Here is a 23,407-nt window from a genome sequence, read left to right as displayed (position 1 = left end):
CAATCTCTTAAAAACTAAAGAAGAACATTTACTTTATCAAAACTAGCAGCAAAATGGCACAAATGCAGTTCATTCCTTTTTCACCTAAGTTAAAAACCTTGAATACAATTGACCGGAGACTTTCTGTGGTAGAATTAAGGAAGGAAATTGTGGCTAATTTCTCTCTGACAAGACTAAGTATAAACCAACTGCATTGTTATTAAATGCTTTTCTGGTAGAATAACCTCTCCTGGAGGAAGACCTACATTAATTCAACATAGGTACACATGATATCCTAAACTTTTAAGATTTACCTACTGAATATACAATAGGTTGAAAACAAACACAGAGACTAATTCTTTTAAGAAGTTATCAGATAACACAATGTGAGGTTTTGTTCTCATTTGTTTCCTAATATGAAGTCTCAAAGCATACTGTTTATACCACCGCATAATAGCAGCTTTTATTTACAGTTTGAGAGGCATTATCAAAAAGAACCAGTGCTTTCCAACTCACTCAGATCACTGTTTTTTCAGATTTTTGGTGAATGACTTTGAAAGCTGACTGGGGGAGGAGGAAGCAATATTCAACCCCTTCTTCCATCCTTCCCCGAGTCACCAGCAACACCATAAATAGCGACTCAGCAATCAGTTTCCTGTTTTGAGTGTATCAACAAAAATGATGTTATACATCAGGTTTTGCACAGGCAAGTGGGTATAGCAGCTACCAATCCTTTAAAGTACATGCACAAGTGGTGATGCTCAAGAATTTCATAGGTAAGGTTTCAACACTTCAATGATAGCTAACTTGAGGTTGTTTTCTTTCAAGTCCTAGAGAGAACCATTAAACAGACTTCTTCACTGCCGTAAAGAACTTCTACCAACTTTCCTCTCTTTTGCTTAAGGCTGAATGCTTGTCCTCTAAGCAGAAAAAGCAATGGCAAAGAGATGCCACTTCAAAAGTGGGGAAAGCATCTTATTTGCTTCTACTCGTGCTCAGAAACTTAGACAGCATGGAAGCATTCACAGTTTCAGCAGACAGCATTTGGAGTGACAGTAGCATTGTGCACATCACATGGGAGACAAGCACCAGCTGACATTTACAGCTTACCACCCCCAACTAGGGACGAAACGTGCCTTACTTCAAGTAACAACTTATTGAGTACCTCTGTTACGCATTATCTTAAGGCATCAAAAAGAAAATACTGGTACCTAATCAGTAAGTTTCCTTCAACGGAATGTCAGCCCATGGCTTGAGCTCCACCTGTGGTACAGACTACGGACAGTGAGCCACCCCCCTGCATGGAACCCATCTCGCCTCCCACCCAAGCACCACCAGGACAGGACATCAGGACTTGAAGCTTGATAAAAGTCCCCCAAATTAACACCACCACATCACTGCTGTCAACAGAAGAGTTTGGCTAAGGTTAGCTTTAACCCACTGTGGGACTGGCAGACCAGATGCACTGAGCCCAGCAGTCCTGCACCGGTCCAAGGTACATTCCTATTATCAGGCCACAAACAGCACAAAATCCCAAAAGATGTTCCAAAAAATCACAGGGTCCTGTTTGGAGCTAAAATTCCCACATATCAGCAGAGCCAGTTCTCTGTCCTTTTGGATCTGTAAGCAGCCCTACGAACCTCCCCTCCAAATTCAACAAAGGATTTGGTCATCTTCAGCTACGCAGGAATTTTATCTGCTGACCAGGAACAGCCCAATTTGCACTTGTCTCTGTGCCTGGAGAAAGAACCACCCTTCCCCCCCACCTCCAATTACAGCATCCCACCCTTAGTGTACACCACACATCACGCACTGTTACTCATGTCATCCTTCCCACAAATGAGAGCCAAGTTCAAGCTAGCTCACAGAAAGCAAAGAAACTGTATTTGAACCATGCTCTCCTCCATATCACTTGTACAAAGTGGTGGGTTTGTTTCCTTGGTTGTTTGGGTTTTTTCCTTTTTTTTTTTTTTTTTAAAGAACTTTTAATTTGGTGAGTCCACCTCAAGTTCTGTCACTGATATTTATGCAGAATCAAAACTAGCACTCTGTAGAGACACCTTTTAATATGAAAGTTTCTCAACAATTTTACATCATTGGAAAGAGGCTGAACTTCACAAAAGTGTATAAATTTTGTATGAAAGTGCTTCTGTAATTTCTGTACTAATTTCAGCAAGTTACACTAGGATGGCTTCTTTTTTTAAATAAGCCTTTGGCTCACCCCTCTATTTGAACACTTTGTATAGATGTAGCGGATGAAGGACCTCACAGGCTCTCTCCTTTGGAGGTTCATGTTCCCAATTTGTCTGGAAGGAAAAATTGCTCTGAAGCACCAATATAATGTCATGAAAAACTGACATGTTGCAACAATGCTGTAACTTGACAATGATTTGCTCGCTGCCTGCAGGCCACAGAAGCATTCAGTAACATCTGGGCAACCCCAGTGAATTTGGGAGAGATGCAAACACCAAAACATGCCCTTGACTAGGGGGAAAAAAAAAAAAAAAAAGGTCAGCAGGAAAAATTGGTCAAGAAAAAAGAAACATCAGATTTTGGTTTAAACAGAACAAGGTTTAGGACAGGTTACAGACCTTCCAATGCTGGAAGTTATAGAATTGTTTAAAAATAAAGTTTCTAAGATAGACAATTACCTCTCATTTTCTTATTTAAATAACATTATCAGTGAACTATATATATGAATTTCCAGAACTACTAGGTGCCAAAGCTTGAGAAACATAAGACAGCCCTGATTAAAAGAACATTCTCAGGTGTCATTAGTTGAAAAAGTGAACTTCAAAGGAAATTTGTGTTTCCAATATTTCATTAACTAAAAAATACATAAATAAATCTAAAGCATGTTTTACAAGCTTAGGAGACTACAAATACCGCACGTCAGCTCAAAATGCACTAATAAAAGAGTCAAACACTCTCATAAAAACTAAATCAGAGACACAAACAGACCTTACCTACCATGATGCTGTCAGGCATTACTATGATATAACAAAGCTGAAGCTCGCAGAACACTTTTTCCAGGAATTTAACTACAGCCATGAATATATTGTTTAGTTGACATAGCAAAAAATTAAGTATGCTATAATGATTAAACAGATACAGCACAATAACAAACAAAACCAAATGTAGCAAAATCTCCTGTTTCTTCACATGCAACTCAAAAAAAACCCCCAAAACCAAAAAACAAAACAACCAACACTTCACACAGAAAAACACACTGGGAATTACAGGCAAAAACAGCACAGTAAGTAATTTCAGGTTCACTTACAGTGAATTTTTCTGTTGTGCCGCATGAGAAACAAGACAAAATGAAAAGCACACAATGATAAATCATCTTTTAGATCTGTGACAGTATTTTACAAACAAGAGATTATTTAGGCATTAAAGGAAACTTAGCACTTGAAATATTATTTTAGGATAGAGAGGAAGAGATAGTGAAGATATTAAAGCCCAGTATTTTATTAATATGTTTCCTCCCACTCCCAGCTTCATAAATACGGTGGATTTAACCTCTCAGGCATATTCCCTCCATTCATACATGCTAACATATTTCACAGTATGTCCCGGAGACAGATGCAGAACAATCAAACAGCACATCAGCAACTGAACATCAAAACTGCAGTTCCTGAAGAACTCCTTGAACTTGCTCAGGTGCTGTTTCAGTGCAAAGTATGTGCAGTTTATTCACTGTTAACCTCCCCGATCCCCAGAATTTGCAAAAATTACTTCATGTTTGTCTAGTGAAGAACAGGCAAAAGACCTTTAAGATTTGGCCAAGCTGAGACTTACTGGTTTTCCAGCGTCGCGTTATGCTACCAGACCATTGGGTGGCAGCAGCAAAGCACACTGCATAATACCTTGGTGAAAACCAAAACCCCCCAATGTCTGCGGGTTCCCAGGCTGGGATACACGAGTTTGATGCTCCATCGAATTCTTCAAGAAAAGAGTACAAAACCAAAATAATTCCGAAACTTCCAACTGCTACTTGCAAACTGCATTAATAGCTGGTGGGTTTGCAATTGTGAGTGTGGAGCAAAACGTAGTCATGACTCCAGATAGAAATCAGAAAGGTTAAACCAATTTTCCTTAAGCAATTATTTTCAAATTAAAATATTAAAAAAAAAAAAAAAAAAAAAATCAAAAAGAGGACAGCCTGGCTACCTTTTAACCATACATTTTTCCTCAAAAAGCAACATAAAGCACTCTGCTGTACACAGAGAAAAGTTGTAACCCCTGTCCTAGGAGCTGGAGGGGGACACTGCAGCAGTGACAGCAGGTAGCACAGGTATGGTCTGCCAGAGGTTTTCAGAGAAATGTGAAATGTGTAGAAACGTGACAGAGGAAGGAGAAAAGGAAAACCAAAGCAGGAACTTGACCCTCATCCTATTGCTCCCTAGGCCCTCAGACCGGGCCTTCACTTCTAGGAAACACGTACAAGCTATAAATGAACTACTAACATAGTTTCACTTACCACAATGGGTGAAGACAGGCTGTGGTCTGATCTGAGGTTTAAAGAAAGCCTCAGGAAGCCTCTTCATGGCACTAATTTAAGCACAAGCTTACATGCTGGTCTCTGGAATTCTGTTTATTTTGGTCTGAAAGCTGCAATATGGGCACTAGAAATGTTTACATCTAGTAAATGTAAATTCTGCAGCAGTATCTTCTGGCAATGCTAGCTGTGTTAAGGAAAGTAGGTGAGTCTAGACTCAAATGTTTGAGCAATACAGGCTTTTCAGCACAGTGGTGACATTTTCTTTATAAAAATAAAAAGCTGAAAGCTTTTCCTTAGGTACTGTCAATGTTCCTTCTCATTATCACTTGACAAATAAGATTTTGGTAGGATAATGTGATACCTTCTCTGGTTACATTTCACATTATTCATGATGTTGTAAGTTCTGAATGCAACATTCTATGCAACTGCCAACACAGAATTCTGGATACAGAAATGGGATGGGAATTAGAAGCTTTAATATTAAATTGTATATTAAAAATATTCTCTAAAAGCCCTTCTCCACTTGTATGGTTTTATTAGAAATATGAGCAACCAACAAACAAAAACGTGATCATGAAGGAATACTCTTTCATTTTAAGAGCAGTTCTTCATTTGATTGATTAAAACAGGAAAAGAAATTTCTCATGTGCCTGTACGCTCGGGTTTTTAAATCTCTTGTTTTTAAAAAAGGTTTCTGTTTCCTCTTTTGATCTCTCTAATTTATGTTTCTCTACTGTAGTGCCTCAGGAGCTTCCACCAATGCAAGCTAAAGAAAGTCCATCAACTTCACAGTCAAGGAGGAGAAGAAAACTCAACAGTACGTGTGCCGTGGTAACCGCACACATCGCTCCTCTGCGATCACAGAGCACAGGTTCTGAGACAACCACCCAGAGTGGATCCTTAACTTCTCGCACAGCCCCTACAAAAGATGCTCCTTGGCTGATGAAGACTCTCCTCAGCACAGCGCACCATGCACTCCCGACCGCCACGCCACTGCGGCTTCTGCTCCATCGCAGAACTTGGACATGGGAACATGGCCTGGGGTGTGTACGAATTCAGCGTAGAGTCAGCCAGCCTTCAAGCACTGTCAGCAGCATCACCTTGTGCCTGGTTTTGTGTTTGGGGTTTTTGGGGGGAGTTGTTTTGGGGTTTTTTTTTCCCTATCTCCCCCGGGTTTGTGTTGCTTTAAATTATCAGAATAATGACAATATGGGCACAATTCGGGGCCTCAGAAGTAACTAAACCATGTGTTTGTTTTTGTTTTTTTTTTTACTAATTCCCAATCCAAGGCCAAAATATTTATTCCTTGATGTGCTACACTCCAAAAAAAGTCCATATTCCACTCCCTTTCTTCCACCCAATTCACCACTATTTTAAGATCTATTTACAAGGATTTCTCTGTTCTTTCACCTCTTTGCCCTAAATCTAAAGTTTGGGGTTTTTTTTTTTGTTGGTTGGTTGGGTTTTTTAACAGCTAACATCTACCATGTAATTTTTAACTGATGGAAGTAAAGTAAGTCAAACTGAGGAACAATCTCTACTGTGCTAGTATGCTTAGGTCTGTGTGACATTTTCTATGATAATGTGACAAAATAGTAAAGTCCAGAAACTCACCTCCACCAGTCTGGACAGCAGTCAGCTGTGGTCCCATTTCTCGCAGCCCTTCATTGTCCACAGGGTAGGAGGACGTCTGAGATGAGCTCGTTCCTTGTGTATCATCATCACCCAACACTGCGGTCTGAGCCCTGAGTATTTCCAGGGCCCCTATGCTTGCCATCTCCTCAAAACCTTCTGACATCTGAGCCAAGGGAGAATCTCGAGATGCAGAGAGAAATGGGGTGTCCAGAGGTGAACTTGGAGGGGACAATGATGACAAGGAGGACCGTGATGACAGGGATGCCAGGGACTGTGGGGTATCCAGAGACCTCCGCTGTTTATTGAAATTTGAGTGTCCGATGGGATCAGCGTATGGCACATCCTTTGTGAGAGACTCGAAGGGAATTATGTCAAAGCGTAAATGCTGCCCGTAGTCTGTAACGCTGTCTGATTTGTCGTACTGTGGAAGGCCATAGATGTCCGTAAAGCTGACGGAGCTGAGGGAGCCTCTGCTGGAGGCCAAGGATCCTCGACTGGAGGCCAGGGATCCTCTGCTGCTGCCAGAGGACATTGTGAGGGTGCTAGCTGACAGACTGCAGCAGGCAGGGGAAGAGAAAGCAAAAAAAGGCCCTTTCAAATATAATCAGAAACACCAGCGCAGACCTGGAAACATCAATCCAGATTATACAAGCAATTTTGCCTGTATTCAGTACAATGACAAGGAGAGATGATTTGGCATTTTAAGGCCTAGCTCACGTCTTTCGCCCTGATCTCAAGCACAACCATGACTGGAACAGCGCAGGCGACAACCAAATCAGAACAAGTGCCTGAAGACAAATGGTCCAACAGGACAAGCCTACTCTTTCCTCCAAAGTGTAAGCAGCCATAATTTGGTAGAAAAGAGGCCAGAGCAGGATCTGGATCAGTGGACTCAATGTAAAGCCAGGAAGGGTAGATTACCGTGATCCATCTTGAATTTACATTAATGATGGGTCATAAACATACCAGAGAAAAGAAGTGCAAGGGGATTTGGTAAAGTCCTAACAAACTGCTGCATAAGCCTCATCCTCGCAAGTTTTTCCAGTGTAAAATAAAAAAGACTTTAGGATGAATCCTATTCCAGTTCCTCTCGCCACTTTCAGACACAGAGAAGAATATAAGTGATGGAGAGAGATGAAGTGAGACACAGCAGGAACTGAGCTTTTCGTGTTGACATTGTGTTGAGCGGAGGAATCCCCAAGAGCTGTATCTAAAAAGGCAGCTGCCAGTGTGAATATGCAAAACATTTGGGGCTTCTGTGTGGGTCTTAGCACATTCTTGTATTTAAATGGCAAAATTTTGTCATCTCACCAGAGGTCAAAACCCCATCCTTTGCAGAAGGTATCAAAATTTTAAAACCTCACAGAACTTAAAAGAATGTTATCATCAAATTAGTAAAACAGTAACAATACTACAATGTGTTTTAAGTATGTATCTTTGGAAAATAAGATAACATACAAAATTCCCAAATACACTTAATAATCTAGCTCACATAGCCATCACTAATACTATTTATAAAACTCCATCCAAATCATCACATTCCATAGACCAAACTGTATAAATTTAGTAAAAAATTAATTTACTTGGCACACATATATACAAGTATTAAAAGGCAAACTTGATAGACTATTAATATTCTTCTCTGCTGCAGTTAAACTTCAAAACCTGCTGGTTTTACTTAACTCACCTTTTTAACTGGGAGTGTAAATATGAGGTTAAACGTGTAGCTTCTTCTAGTTGCATAAGCAAACAATTTCTCTTTTCCTGTAACAGTATCCTATAATTAAACAGATACATATTACTATTTTTCTTCATTACAGTAGTGCTTAAGAAGTGCTAGGAGCTTTCCAAGTACAGAAAAATATTACTGCGTTGCAGTTTGGAATATAAAAAGAAGTTTCACTGTTTAATGAGAAGTTTTAATTTACACAGCTCATATGCAGCGATGGTAGTTCCAGCAAGAACACAAGAACCAAGACTCCAGCAGAATTCCCAGACAAGAGAAGTAATTGAGGTACAGTGTAAGAGTCATGATGTTGAAAATACATTACAGCAATTAGCAAAGTCAGAAGAAGTCCTAGGTAAAAACATCAGGCTCTACAAGATTTCTTTTTTTCCCCTTCCATCAACCTGACTGTGTCAGTAAAATACAGAGAACTACTAGGACTTTCATCACCTTGGCAGGAAAAAAACATTCCAAATAGCCCTACTATCCAAGCTAACTAGTGTCAAATTTCAAAGGTAAAAAGAAAAATTTTTGGAGGACTTCTGTTAAGCAGTAACCATAAAACTCAACTTTAAGCTCTAATTCTAGGTGTTTCAAGCACATTTATATATCGTTATATTTAAGCAGGTGATACAGCATTTTGAATACTAAGCTATGACAAAAATCTCTCACTGCGACTTATTTTTTTCCTATTCTAATAACAAGCAGCTGAATTACTCAGTACCACTGCCACAACACAAAGGAAATGTACCTATAATGCTGTTGGTCTCATACACCTGTAAGATATCTTAAATTTTGTATTTTGAGATTATAAAAACTGCAAAGAATAAGTTTTATCTATTGATATCACATTTATTCTTTTCCTGAATCTAGAATTATAAGTATTTCTGGTATTTTGTTTTTCTAAGCTCAATCACTGAACTTCAAAATAAAATCAGGGTGTAATCTGTTTTGAGTTGTACATTTTTATGTCCAGGAAAGTTACTGCTCCAGCCCTACATTCATAAGTTGGCTGGAAATTGGGATTCTCACAGACAGTTTGGAGAAAGCAGATTAAACTTGAGTGCTTCAGACCGTTCTCAACTGCAAAGACAGTTGTTTGAATTCAACATGTTAGTGGGCAGGATAAAAAAAAATAAAATAAAAAAATCCAACAACAAAAAGGGAGTCCTTCTGGATAAAACAAAATGGCAGCATTAGTTTCGATGAATTTTGGATAGTTAAAGATATGAAAAAAATATGTCTTTGTTAGCAGAAAAAAAAAAAAAAAATCTCTCAACCTTTTTGGCGTCCCAACTTCATCCATTCATATGCTGGCAAGGGGCTGAAGCGCTACACTCCAGCAACCCACCACCCTCCGGGGAGGCTCCCCTCATCGCAACCGCACCCAAGTATAAGCAATGCCGAAGCTTTTCTCCTGCTTCTGTGGTCCCCAGACCAGGTTAACCAAGTGGTGCGAGGAAGGCTACACCTTAGCTATCCAAACTTCCATGATAAAGACACTGCATGCAGGAACCAAAAGACAATGACAAATGGATCCAAGAAACTTAACTGATTCAAAAGTTTGCAGGGCAAAGAAGAGGTATCCATACCATCTTTAAAAAACAAATTTAGGAACCCACACTCCACAGTCATCAATGCCGTAAGGTAGGTACCTGTGCTAAAGGGCAAGAGATGACTCCAACTAAGGCTGCCAGCTAATCTTTAAAACAAAAAAAACAAAAAAACAAAACAAACAAACAAAAAAACCCAAAAAACCCCCACCAACCACAAAAACCAAACAGAAACGTCCTCCCCCAAACAAACAAAAAACCCCCCACCTCTGTCACACAGATTTTAAGTTAACTCAGTGCCTTTAAAACTCAGTTACAGAACAGAACTGGTAATTATTTAAAGAGGAAACGTCTTTGTATTTCAGGATTAGGAGAAAGTGGAAATAGACAAGCAGAACTAGGAATGGTTTTGGTTATTCCTGAGCCTAAAACAAACAAACAAATGAACCAGGGCTACTAATAGTTAAGCTTTCCTCCAATTTGTTATACAAAAATAGAGTGCCCTTCAATATTATTCTAACTTCTACTCAACTTTTTGCTAGCATTTGAAATATCAAGTATCACATTGGAACGCTGGTTTCCACAGCATGAGCTACATGGAAAAACAGCTTGGCCTTCTTGCCAACATAGTATGCACTACCTAACAGGAGAGCCCAAAAACAACAAATAAAACTTACTACACTGCAGTGTAAAGTGAACTCCCTTTTCTGTCAGTTTAAGCTGGAAAGCCAATGTAACAATATTGCAAAAATTGCAAAATATGTAACATTGAACTGCAGGTTGGCTGTGAATTTTCTAGTTATTGTCTGAATTTACTGTCCGAAGTAAGCCTTTTCAAAGGAGCTGATGTTCTCAAAATTTGTACATGGCTTCCAAATATTTTAAAAGTGTCTTAATTATGTAAATATTAACCTTTACACAGATCACATTAAAGCTGGTTCATGTAGTCTTCCTCAAGTGTCAAACCTGGGGTTTTACCACTACTTAAGAGAACCAAGTCTGGGAAACAAGTATTTTCTCGCTTTCTCTGGAAACAGTCTATGGTAACAAGAAAAGGTTAAGAGGTTTTGTCCATTTCTATGGCTACAGGAAAAACTGGGCAACTTTGAAATAAACACCGTGTTTTCATTAATATGTTTTGGGGGGTGTTTGTTTTTACATATAACGATATTTAATTTAAGTTTTCAAGAATGATTCTGTTTACTGTGTTCCATGAATGTCAGAGTTGGGATGTACTCCCACTACTGAGGTTGCAAATTAAAAGGAAAAACTGTATACAAAAGGCAGTGAAAACTTAATCGTTTAACTTTCCTGTTATAAGGCAGAAACCAAATATAGGAATGGATCTTTGTTCTGATGCTTTTGGAGATGAATATTACTCCACAGCAAAATAACAGAAAAATCTTTCACTATCCAGGTACTGTTGTTCCAGCCTCTATTATCAAACAATATCACTCAGACTTTTTCCAAGCATCTTTTGTCACTCTATTCTGATCTCTTCTTCCTATTCAGATGAATGAAAGGAGTACTAACTAGTTGACATCACTCTAACTCTCCTTCAGAAAACTTCAAGACAGACAGAATTAAATAATGGCAGCCAGGAGCAGTCTCTTCCTTTTTCGAAAGCAAATTACTCTAGTAACATTTTTTTTTGTTTCTTAAACACAGTGAAATTCCCTACTCTTCCTTTTGAAACTACCTATATGGATCTTAAAGTAGATAAGAAAATGGTTTAAGTTCCCAAACCTTTCAGTGGCCCCATGAGCAGACGTTGCTCGAGCCCGTTGAATTTCATCCTCCAAGCGTCTTTTTTCTTCCTCCAAACGTGCAATGTCTTCTGGGGATCGTCTCTGCTGACTGATGAGCTGCAACTCCTGAAGAAGAGCCTCCTTCTCTTTGATGAGCTGAAGACGATCCCTGTCCGCTTCAGCCATTCCTGGCCAAGATTCATTATCTAGCAAGGCCAGCTGCTGTTGTATATTCGAAACTCTTTAAAAGAGAATAAATATATTTCAAAATGCAGGAGACAAAGATGAAGACAATTAAGAGGAAAAATACCAGAAGGTGAAGCCTGTTGACTTCTGTAACTTTTCCTCTAAATTTTGAAACAAGAAAATATAGAGGACTTTAGGATTATATGTTTCTGGGTTGGGGGGGGGGGGGGGGATTTGGGGGTTTTTTTTCTTTGTTTAGTGTATTTTTAAACACTAAAGAACTGCCAGTGCTTCTAAGTGTGTAGCTGTATAAGAATTACAGTGCATTTATCTATCATGTGGACAATACCTGCCTTGACAGCTTTCTCTTTTTGAAATAGATCAATTCATATTTTTATAGCTCTTGAGTTTGCTGCCTGTACAGCTGATGAAGTTGAACATCCTTTCATTCCTCATTCTTCCTCTATCAGATCTTAACTTGGGATTTCAAAAGTGCAGTGAGAAGCTAAAAGGGATGAAAGGGAGATGCTTATCTAGTGACAATAGATCGATATATTCATGTCCCACTGTGCACAGGAATGGTTCAAGGGGCTGAAAATATTAGGCAGTCCTGACAGACAACAAAATTTTAAGAATAAATAAGCTGTCAGTAAAAGAAAAACAAGGTCTGGAAAAAAGATCTACTGGTTACAAAATACAGGTGGCTTTAGACGGATCCATCATCAAATCAAGCAATTAAATTAAATAAGCTAACTTGATTTTTTTTGTAGTAGGCTTTATAGCCTAACGTAGTTTCCTGTATCTCAATATGCTGAACCACTACATGAAACAGCAGTTATAAGAACAATTGCACAGTTGACATTTTAAGAAAATGTTCTGCTAAAACCAAATTTTGAACTCTCATAAATATTATGAAGAACCCTAAAGCTAGAAATTTCACAAATGCTTCTTTTGGCAAAATCTAAAGGTATATAAACATCACGGGGAGAACACTCTTCTACTGCTAGATATTTATGCTTGTCTTACAGTGGGCAATTTAGACACTTTAGAATGTTACAGTGAAAATGAAATGTAAGAGGAAATCTAGCTTTCTGATTTTTGAACATTTGAAACTAAGAACTGTACAACAGTTATGCAGTTGTACACCTCATTTTCATCTTCACTTTGAAATGGTAGCATTCAAAGTTCAGTGCACCACAGGAGATTATCACCCTTTAAATAAATAAAAAAATAAAAGCACATTTAAAGCCAGCCATAAAAGTGGGATATGCATTCATTCTTTTGGTTAAAGTAATCTTTCTTCCAAAATATCTGGTAAGAAAGAAAAGATAATAACAAAGCAAGGTAAAGGCACATAACAAGCCAACAGAAGATCCACAATGTGATATCGTGTGTTTAAGAATAAAAGAAAAGGCATAGACAGGACAAAGGTAAGGTTTTCCCCATCTAAAACAAAAACCTCATGCAATCTTTATTTCATACTGACATCTGGAAAGTATTTGGCTATCTTATTATCAGGGGAAGGGAAATAAAATATCAATATACGTCATTTTGCAATGACTGCATTCATATATGAATAGGAATTTTACCGTGAATTTTGTCAAATACATTTTTCCCCACTTCGATTTCATTTACAGCATGTAGAGAACTTGGGTATTATGTTACATGTTAGTCCAAAGCAGAATACTTTATCAAGCCCTTCAATACCATTTCCTCCTCCTTGCATTAATAACCAACTTCCTGCCAATAGATACTGAAAGCACCATTGTGAATCAATATATAGTGTCTACATATTTCATGCCTCTGCTATTGTGCATGAATTCCAGACGCAGCCTCCTGAAGAGCACCTCACCCCATCGACCAAACGTCAAGGGCCAGGAAGAACGAGCAGAGTGAGGATCCCTCCTCTCCCCTACCCAGGCTGCTACGCTGTTGAAGATTCAGCAAACACTCCTGAAGGTGTGTTCAGCTTGATTTTCAGGTGTTCGGTGCCAAATGAAACAAGTGGGGGCTCAAGGTCCTTTCAACAGAATTACAGAATTCAGGTACAATTGAGTTATCATAGCTTGGCAAGCGAGTGTGAATCAGATGAGCCCCGGCAATGTATTTGAGTGACCATGTTCATAAGCTCTTACACAGCTTGTGGATGAAAGAAGACAAGATGTGTCTGGTGAAGTCTCTGGGTTGTTTTATAAGACAGCTGAAAGACTGACCCTCTCCTTCATTTTAACACAATTGTTTTGCTAGCTATTTTTCTAATGCAGAGTAAGCTGGTTAAGAAGCTGACCACAGGAGCAAATAAATGCTAATGCAGGCAACAAGGAAGAGAGAAGTACCAGCAGGCAAGAGGGGAAGGTGGGATCCCCCCTTTCAGTGCTAATTAACCACTGAATCCACTCAGCTGTAGAGTAACACACCTCCCTCAAGACAAGAGGTTTTAATTTAGACTCTTGAGCTTGCTGAGACCACATAACTCCCTTAGTGTAGGACATTCCAGTTTGAAGTTTTGTTTTTTCCCCTCAATTTCTGTTATGATGATGCTTTGAAAGCAGGAAGTTGTCATACACTAACTTAATTATACTGTCATTAAAGGGAAAAGTACTGCTGTGGACAAGGTTTGTATCACTGAAGAGTTCCAAAATCAGATTAGGTATTTACTTAGATTCCCTTGACACTCTTAGCATTTCAGCTAGCTCTTCTTGTCTCTACGTCTTCCCTTTAAGCAAAGAAAAAGCACTCACAAAAAGCTACATAATGCAGGAAGCTGTTGGGAGGGGAACTTCAGCACCAATAAGTCAATACTGCAACCTGTATTTCCTTCAAATGAATTTTGTTGCTTGCTTTCCACTAAGGACTCCCTCTGTATGGTAAGTTCTTCCAAAAAGCTACCAGTGATAAACTTTTAAAAATTTATCACCTTGGCTAGAAAACTTCCCTAAGGCTTTTATGGTCTCACTCACTTAAACCAAAGAAAAATATCAAAGGAGTCATGTTCAGTTCTGCTAAAAACATAATAAAAAAAATCCTCTTAAGCATGTTCCATAATTGCAATTTGTCTTCTCCCAACACAAGCTTTTCTTCCCAAACACAATAAATACATAAAGAAGCAATTTCACTGGGCTTGTCTATGCCAGATTTTATTCCTATACTACACCAGCCATTCTCACTGTTGATATGTTACAAAAAGGTAGCTGGTTTGCATTTTCAGACTTAGTGCATATATTCACCTACTTTAAACACCCACTTAAATAAAGCAATGACTTGACATAGATTGCAATTTAAAGGGGAAAAAAAAAAGTAGTTAGGATCCTTTGTGAAGCCTCTGTTTTTCAAACACATTTTTTCTTTCCTACTGGGTATTTTTTAAGATACTACTTCTTAAGTGCAGTCACTGTAAAAGAGTACTTTTATCTGGCCTAATGCCAGATACTGAGGTCCCTACTGATATAGCAATTTAACATATTCCTGGGGAAAAAACAGTTAATTTTAAGCCATCAACATTCCAGGCATTTTGCCCATTCCCATCCTTGCATAACAAGTGCTGAGGAGCTTGCATTCCACGCTCGAGTAGGTGGTATCAAATGACTGGTTTCCTAGGTAGGCAGACCGACTTGCTGCTTATTTCAGTATTGAAAAATTTCAAATGTGTATGAATATAACAGCTCCTGTTAAGCAGAAAAGCAGGAGGGGCACAGAGGGGACGACAAAGGTTTAACCTGGTGATCTTAAGTAAACACTGATTCAAAATGGCAAAGTTGCCCTGAAATGGCCATCCATACTAATGTCGCTAGAATGATGCCTAGCCCAAGATAATGTAGACCATAGCATGAGGGTGGAGACCAGTACAGACAGTAGTTTACTACACAAACTACATCACGGGGGCAAAAAAGCATGTATTTTCAGAATTTACAGCGTGTCTGAATCATTATAGATCTACACAGACCTCCCCCTAGACAAAACAGGGCAACCCTTCCGTCACTGGAAATATCTGGGGAACCTCAAAGATTCTGTTAGCGTCTACAACCTTATTTTCAAGACTGCTATCTGAACTCAGCATTAATGGAATTATACTGCTGAGCTCGAGAACATTTCAGTTTTAGAAGAAGTTATTTATTAAAATATAGCACGAGAAGTGCAATTAAAGTAAAAATCACTTTTTGTGAGATGAAAGAGACTGATCTACAATTACAATTAACCCCATGTTTAGACCATTACTCACATTATGAACAAGACAGGTGTCTTAGGGAGGGAAATACTCTGAAGCAATACAAAGGTCCTAACTCGTGCTCATAAAAGGGACAAATCATGGGTATCCTACAGCTGGCACATCCTAACCTACAAGCTCTGCTCTTCCTAGCTTAAATGAGTTCTTCAACCTTACTTTGTCTGAATTTTCCAAGGAAAAAACCCAATACTCCCCTACATTTAAATGCCTAGACTTTCGGGTGACATATCAGACCACTCTACAGCAGAGGCCTTTGTTCCCTGTGGAATGGGAAGATCAGTGGGGATAAAATAAAGAAAAAACCCTACAGTTATGATTTGTAGAATGGTGGCAAGGATCACACAAATATGCAGACAATCAACGTAAATCAGGCCAGCTCACTCTTTTCCTTAGGCTTGTAATTGGACCCAGTTCTCTGCCACTTCAGGTAACAGCGAACTTCTCCCACATATACCCAGAGGAGGTGGCTGTGGGACTGAAGACGCATACTAAAGGGTATAAGAACTCAGTAATTTCTGGTATTTACAGACCCTCTTGAGAGTGGATTACAATTTATATCCTAAGAGGGGAAGGCTAGAGAAAGGGGAAGAAAGACATGGAAGGAACAAGAAGTTGGGGAACTCGGCCAAATGCTCACAAAATTTCTCCACTGTGTCTACTTTGGCTGTTCCTGCACGTATATGCCACTGTGGCTTTGGCAAAAAACAGAAGTACGCTCTGTAGAATATCCAGCCTTCCTGGCAGCCCAATTCAATAACAAGGAGGTCTTAAACTGGCTTAAGACACTCATGAAACCTTTGGAGTACACTGGCATTTTGCAGATAAAATTAGGTATTCACCTTTAGGAAAACTGCAAAGCCTGCTAAAACCAATGCAGGAGAGGAATTAGTATTCCCCAGTTCACAGGTAAACTGGTGTAATGAAAACTTTAAAGACAGTTCAAGAGCATGGCTCAGTTCCCTTTACAACCCAAAGGAAAAGTTTTATGTTTAAAAACTGACACTGGGAGATTAAGGTTTAGCTGACAGGCCTTACCCAGATATTTGTGTGATATCAGACAAATTATTTCATCCCTATATCAGATTTTCAGATTAGTTTAGCAGAATAAAGTAGACAAATCCACTGAATTTCACTATAAATTAGGCAATTACACCTTGAAACCTGCCTACACAAGATGAATTTTAACAGGAAAATACTTGACTGTTATTGTATCACTACTGGAATGTTGCTGTCAATATCCAACCAACATGTATTTTGCCAGTACAAGCACAAATTGCATTGACACACTTCTGCTTCTGCTAGGGCTTTTAAAAGCCCAACTGAAAATTAATTTGGTAATGAGACAACAAGATTGCAACAAAGTAACTATGCAGCACCTATACTGAAGAGAAAGTAATAACATTCTTAAAGGGAACATGGAAATATTAAGCATAGCTGAGGAGGAGGCTTTTTCAAGGCTAAAATAAATCTGTTGACAGCTGCTGTAAGATTTAAACAACTGAATTGAAAAATTACATCTTTGAATTCAAATTTACAGAAGGCACAAACAAGTCACTGCTTTTGCACCCAAATTAGATAAGCTAGTTGAATATGCTTGGATGTATTAGTTCATTAAAGTCAGCTACCATCAAACTGGATTATAAAAAAAAATAACAAAAATGACAGTTAAAAATTTGGTGCTTCTTATTGGAGGGATCACTTTTCATCTATTGATTAACACACTTCACAGAATATGACACACTACAGCAGTGACATTTCATGATCGCTTGCTAAGATACTTCGTGTAGTCATCATACTGAACTGCACAACTTAAAGAGTTATCAAAGAAAAACAATTTGCTTTTGATTTCTCTTTCTATGAAGCAGTCTATTCAGAAAAGTGCTCGAGGGGTACACTTCCAGTGTGCAAATGCTTTCATGAGAGGTGGTCTCACTGAAATAGCAACTGAAACTAAAACCGGTATTTATCCAGGCAGCTTGAGGCTGTCGGTTTAAAAAGACTGTCCTCCCCCCACTCCCGGCTCTCTGGAGGGCCACACTGACAGATCTGAGAGAAGAAATTTCACGGAAATAAGGTACAGTTTATTTAAAAATAATGGGGGGGAAGAGAAAAGAGCAAAAGAAAAGTGATTGAGCCTCTCTTCAGCATGACTGGCAAGTTAAAAAGTAGAATTTACATGCCTCCTCCCAGAGCCTGGATCAGACACAGAAGAGAGGACCTCTTCCCCAGCATGCTGAAGATGTCAGAACCCACAGCTCAAATACCCATGGGAAAAATTAAATTGCAAATTATCCAACTTCCTTCCAGTGGGAAAGGGAAGGGGAAAAAAAAAAAAAAAAGCTATGTGAATGTCTTAATTTATGCAAAGGCCAAACCACTCAATAGTTAGAGAGATTTTTTGAAGGAGGAATTAAAATCAAATTACCTTTTATGAGGGAAGAGAGATATTTTGGGATTATAAACCAACTTTTCTACTATCCCTGGGTCTCTTCTGAATCTCTCAAGACAGTTCATTCAGAAATCCCAACACTGTGTTTCCTTGCTCAGATACCATATACAAAGAACATATTTTTACTTTTAAAAACTTCTTCACTACTTATATAGCAAGCAAATATTCTGCTCGTATCTAGAGCTGTATGATCTTCTGGCTAGATTCAGAAGACTGACTAAAATGCAGCACACTGCCCTTCAGTTTGTGGGGCTTTTTTCCTGCTTTCCTTTAAGGGAAAAGGCATACTTTTCTCCTCCAGTATATTTTAAAAGTCTCCCTTAAAACTTGGAAATAATACAGTTTCTCTATTGTACTTAATTGCTATATGTTTCCACACCCCATTTGACAAGCAAGTAGTCATAACATATTGCTTTACAGTTGTGACATACTGTAGCATTTTAATTTTCTACTTTGTAGATTTTAATCCATCACAGCACATTCCGTCACCCACACTGTGCAGGAACAGTAGATATTTCACCAGCCAAGGGAGAACGAACACAAAGATATTTAGTAGAGACAAAAGCCCTACAGAAATGCCAGCAAGCTAAGGGGAAGGAATGCATGATAAATGAAGAATGCAACCACAGAGATAACTGGTAGGGGCAATGAGCTTTGTGCAGTTCCACTCAAAAGCTGAAAGCTGATTACTTCCGTACAACATACTGGGCAGAATAAGGCTACTATTTTAAAGCAACTAACATGCTTTTGCTAAATAATGGACCATTGTCAGAGCCGCTATCCCAGGACAGCAAAACTACCCTTATTGCAATTACTATTCTCTAGTTGGAACGTTAGTTACCCGGATTTTCTACACTTAATTAACATCAAACCCCAGCTCACTTCTGATGTTCAGAAATATTGCATTCCACGCATAAACAAATGTTCCGCGTTTCCAGCTGAGAAGTGCTTCTGCTACTCATAAAAAAAAAAAAAAAAACAAACCCACAACCACACCACCAAAAAAACCCCCACCACTCTATCTTTTCTCTGCAGTAACACACAAGAAGATAATTATTTTGAAAAACACATAGAAAAGGTATGTCAGAAAACTAACTAAAAACATTTATTAAAATCTTCACAGCACCAGTGGCTCTGCTAAACTAAACAGTATAATATGAAATGCTATCCTTCATCTTTCAGCAACTGTCATGAACCCCTAAATTATCACTGGACTATTAAATGCTAAGGATTAAGCCTGTGACCAAATGGGACACTTGACGGATTTTTGTTTTGCCCTTTTTATGCCCAATTATTTAACCTGTATTAGGTAATAGTCACTGGTATTCACATGCAGTATTTTACAATGCAGACTTTCATTCCAATTACAAATCCTGAATATTTAGCTGTGTATCTCTAACATGCTTGCACCAATTTAATTTTTTTTTGAAGCTGGTATTGCGTCCAAATGTGGGTAAATTTTCCAAGAACAACAAAACTGTGAATTGCCCTATAAAGCTTCCAATCTCTGCCAAGACATATGACAGTATTACGGTTTCCCCCAAAGAAAAAGTCACCAAAATATGAAAAAAATGAGGCAAAAGTATTGAACTTTCTTTAAATCCTTGTTCTGAGAGATGTAAAAAACTGGCGAAATAGGCAAAGTTGAAAAGGAAAAAGAAAAATCCTAACCTAAAAAAAATTAAAAACCTAAGGTTTTCAAAGTTAACTATACAGAATCTTTTAAGTGTCAGTCAATTTTAATAAGAGAATGTTCTATCAGCACGAATTAAATAAGTGCATAAAACTACTGCATTCAAGTCATCATGTATCCCTGCACTATTGTCCTGAATATGTGGGAAATAGTTTGAAAACAATGAGGTTAAATGAGGACCCACTAAACTACACGACTAGATAGTATTTTTAAAATAGTACTAAGTAAGAATATATTACTTTTACAAAGCCATGAAAAAACACTGCAAGACTGACCTTCACAAAAGAAATACTTATGATAAGGAATTAGATTGAAGGACTTAGATTAATTTTTCACTATTTCAAGTAATTTTTATTTCTTCTTATTTTTATCAGATTTTTTTTTCTAATCTCAGCATTTATTTTTATGTAACCTTTTGTTCAGCTCTGAACATCTTCATTTATTTCACAGGAAATTCTGCATTCTTTCTTCACACTGAGTTCATTATTTCAGTACACTGAACTTAGAACACAAGTATGCAAAGCTCCGAATGTACTGACAGACTAGGCTGATAAGTGTAAATTTAAAGATTGTTTATACTGAGGTTTGAGAAGAAGGGGGAAAAATGTAAAACAGTTCAATTAAACTACTGCAATTTTGTGTTTATACAAGTGTAGAACAGCACTGACATTTAGCTTTATCTCTGCAAACAAATATAATAATCTTATGATAAAGTCTTATGTTTACCTAAGTTTTTATTACCTGTAAGCTATTCAATAGTAAGCAAATTACTCTTCCTAAAGACATTTCAGCTAGGAGGCTGGTTCCAGTTCTACTTTGAAAACTTTAATCACAAGAGTAAAAATTAAAACCAACAAATTTATCTTTAATTACCTTTTCTTGGCCTCTTCATATTGCCAGTTCAGTCTTACTTTGTCTACGAGTCTTGTTTTGTCATCAAATCCAAACTTTTGCAGAGTTGAAGAGCAAGGAAGGGGGGGAAAGAGAGAGAGAAATGAGATTTTAAAAACACTCTCCCAACAAAGTAAGGGATAAATTAGTTTCACTTGCTGGACTCACTAAAAAAACCTCAATGCTTTAAGTAATAACATAACAAAAATCAAATTTATGCTTTAGAAATACAAAACTGGTTTTTGCTAAAAATACAGAAGATAAATGAGCCCTTTCAATAAATTATGATCCTGGAAATGGAGTGTTAGGAAATAGAATTACTGATGAATGGTCAAAGCTTTTCAACTTTATCCAAGTCTAAAACACAAAGAGTATTTTTAATTGAAATATTTTACTACTTGATACAGCTATGTTATGGATAGTTTAATTAGAAGTAATTCCGATTATATTCCCTGTACTGTGATGTGTTACCCAGCACTTAGATCATTAGTGCATTTTAAACACTATTACAAAAACATCACCTGATCCTTGAACCAGTCATAGAATGCACATTTATGCTACAACTCCTACTGTATACAGTCTGGTTTCTACAGCAACTTCTCTCCATCTTAGGGCATCAGCAGTTCCCCTCTTCAAAAGTCTGTATACGGTCTAATACTTAAAACCCAAGTCCCTATTTAAGTGCATTGCTGCACCTTTGGATTTCTCATCTAACTGCTGCTTTTGCTCTCTTCATCATCACATGTGTAAAAAATGCACCTCTTTTTTTACTCACATTCCACTACTAATAATTCAGGAAAACAATTGACATAATTATGTACTTTTCTTTTCCTAATAAAAAACCTACACCTGATAAACACAATTTTCAGACTGTACTTGGCTTGTCTTGGATGGCACTCAATGTGTATTGTGAATGGGAAAATGCTGCTATGTTCCTCTTGGCAATTCATTTTGGAATTCAGTAATCACATCCACCACCAGTCTCAAAAATTACATCCCAAAGGCACTATCTACCTAACACACTGAAAGACAGCCTAGTGTTAGCTAAGATTTCTTAGATACTTTAGAAGTAAATCTTCTTAAAAACACAGATTTCCTCTTCTGTAGAGGCCCTCTGGAGACATCCAACTTGGCAACTAGTCAGCAGTGAAAGAAGACAATAGAGGAGAAATGGGATGATAAAAGCCTACAATTAAAAAGTTACATAGTTCAATAAAAATTTCTAACCAAATGTGGAATACCATCCAAACTATAGTACTATAACAAACTACAAACAGGTTGTCATCTTGCTTTGTTGTCAATCTCATCCACCAAAGCAAACGTTTTACTGCTCAAGAACAGCTAGGCTGCCCTAGTACTAGTGTAAGCCAAATTTTTATTATTTGGAATACACAATTTCATTCACACAGAACTATTTCCAAGGAATGCTAATATGTTCTTCTCAAATTCCATATTTAAAGGCATATTTGAGCATAAAGGTATGACAGACAAAATCATAAGTTTTGTTAGTTTTTAAGAAAAATACTTTGAGACGCTAACAAATACTCACTCCCCTTGTCTCAGACAGAGGAAAGGAACAGAGGTCTACCCTACATCTTTGATGTATAGGAAAAATGATGACAAGCATGATAAACACAAGATTAAAAAAAAACCCAACCAAAACAAACAAACAAAAAAAACCCCATCCATCACTACTACCAGAATACTAACATCTCGTGCTGTTGCACAATCAAGTCTCTACTGCAACTTTAAGCTGGCTAAAGTGTTTTCTTCCTTCCTGCTTCATTACACATATCAATAAGTCAGAGCTGGTAACATGAAGAGAAGAGTTCTGCGGACACCTCAGCGAGAGTTACTACTCAAGAGATGAACCTGCAGTCACCAAAGTGATGACGGGAGAAGTGCTCTGCCAGGCTGGCCGAGTCTGGGAGCTGACTTTACCTGTCACTGACCTGCAAGCACACCGCTATGCCCCTGTGCCACGCTCAAGTAGCAGAACCGCAAAGCCCACCACTCATGAGAGCCGACCACGTTCTCTGGAAACAATAAGCAAATGCAACTCCCTCACCACCAATACTGCTTTGCATTTTTTGCTCTGCCACAGCCAACACCTCTTAAATTAAAACAGGAAATAACAATGTATCACTAAAGCACAAAAGCAGCTTATTTTCTACAGCAAATGTCTCGCATAGGAACGCATACCTCTCCAGTGATGTCAGTCTGTGAACAAGCATCGCAGTGCTGTTGAGGTAAACAGGAGTCGCTGAGCGAACTAGAATTGTGCTGGAGATCCTGCAGGGAATCTGTAATACAACAGCTATTCCTGAATCCATCTGTTAACTTGGCCAGGCTCTACAGGAGAAGAGATTAAGAAAAGAAAAGAAGAAAAAAAAAAAATCAGAAAAACTGATTTTTATGATTCTTTTAAGAGAAAACAAAAAAAATTATTTTAGAAATATGACAGGTAGCGTGCCTATAAAGAGCTATTTACAGAAAGTAAAATTCATCATAGTGTTACCAACATGCAGAAGCTTTGCTTTGAAATAAACCTCTCCTTTTAAAAGATGCATCTAACAGTAAACAGATTTTAAATTATTTCTTTTAAATCTATGAATGTTTCAGCTTTTGTATGGCTTACAGTTCTTTAAATCTAGCAGCTGTCAATTTTCAGGTTAGCTGATAGGGAAGACAAATGTGATTCACCTGCCCTTTTGCCATCTTCTGCACAGGTTACATTCCTTAGCCACTACTGCTATCACATCCAGCTTGATGAATACCTTGTATTGATTGTAGTTTTATGACAGCTGATTTCACCCTT

At 38.1% G+C, this 23,407-nt stretch overlaps 1 protein-coding gene across 4 annotated transcripts in view; it reads right to left on the bottom strand.

The window, feature by feature from the left end:
* Positions 1-23,407, bottom strand: part of WWC3 (WWC family member 3) — a 103,689-nt gene that overhangs the window by 19,567 nt on the left and 60,715 nt on the right. For all 4 annotated transcript variants that reach the window (XM_075057572.1, XM_075057569.1, XM_075057570.1 and 1 more), the window contains exons 7-11: positions 22,792-22,941; positions 20,572-20,645; positions 11,144-11,386; positions 7,806-7,895; positions 6,098-6,672 (exon numbers count right to left, since the gene is read on the bottom strand). In XM_075057572.1, coding sequence (XP_074913673.1) covers positions 6,098-6,672; positions 7,806-7,895; positions 11,144-11,386; positions 20,572-20,645; positions 22,792-22,941 — 1,132 coding nt within the window. The remainder of the gene's footprint in view (positions 1-6,097; positions 6,673-7,805; positions 7,896-11,143; positions 11,387-20,571; positions 20,646-22,791; positions 22,942-23,407) is intronic.

The sequence above is a fragment of the Buteo buteo genome, chromosome 25 (assembly GCF_964188355.1).
Source record: "Buteo buteo chromosome 25, bButBut1.hap1.1, whole genome shotgun sequence".
In the NCBI taxonomy this organism is placed as follows: Eukaryota; Metazoa; Chordata; class Aves; order Accipitriformes; family Accipitridae; genus Buteo; species Buteo buteo.
This window is presented reverse-complemented; position numbering and strand designations above follow the sequence as displayed.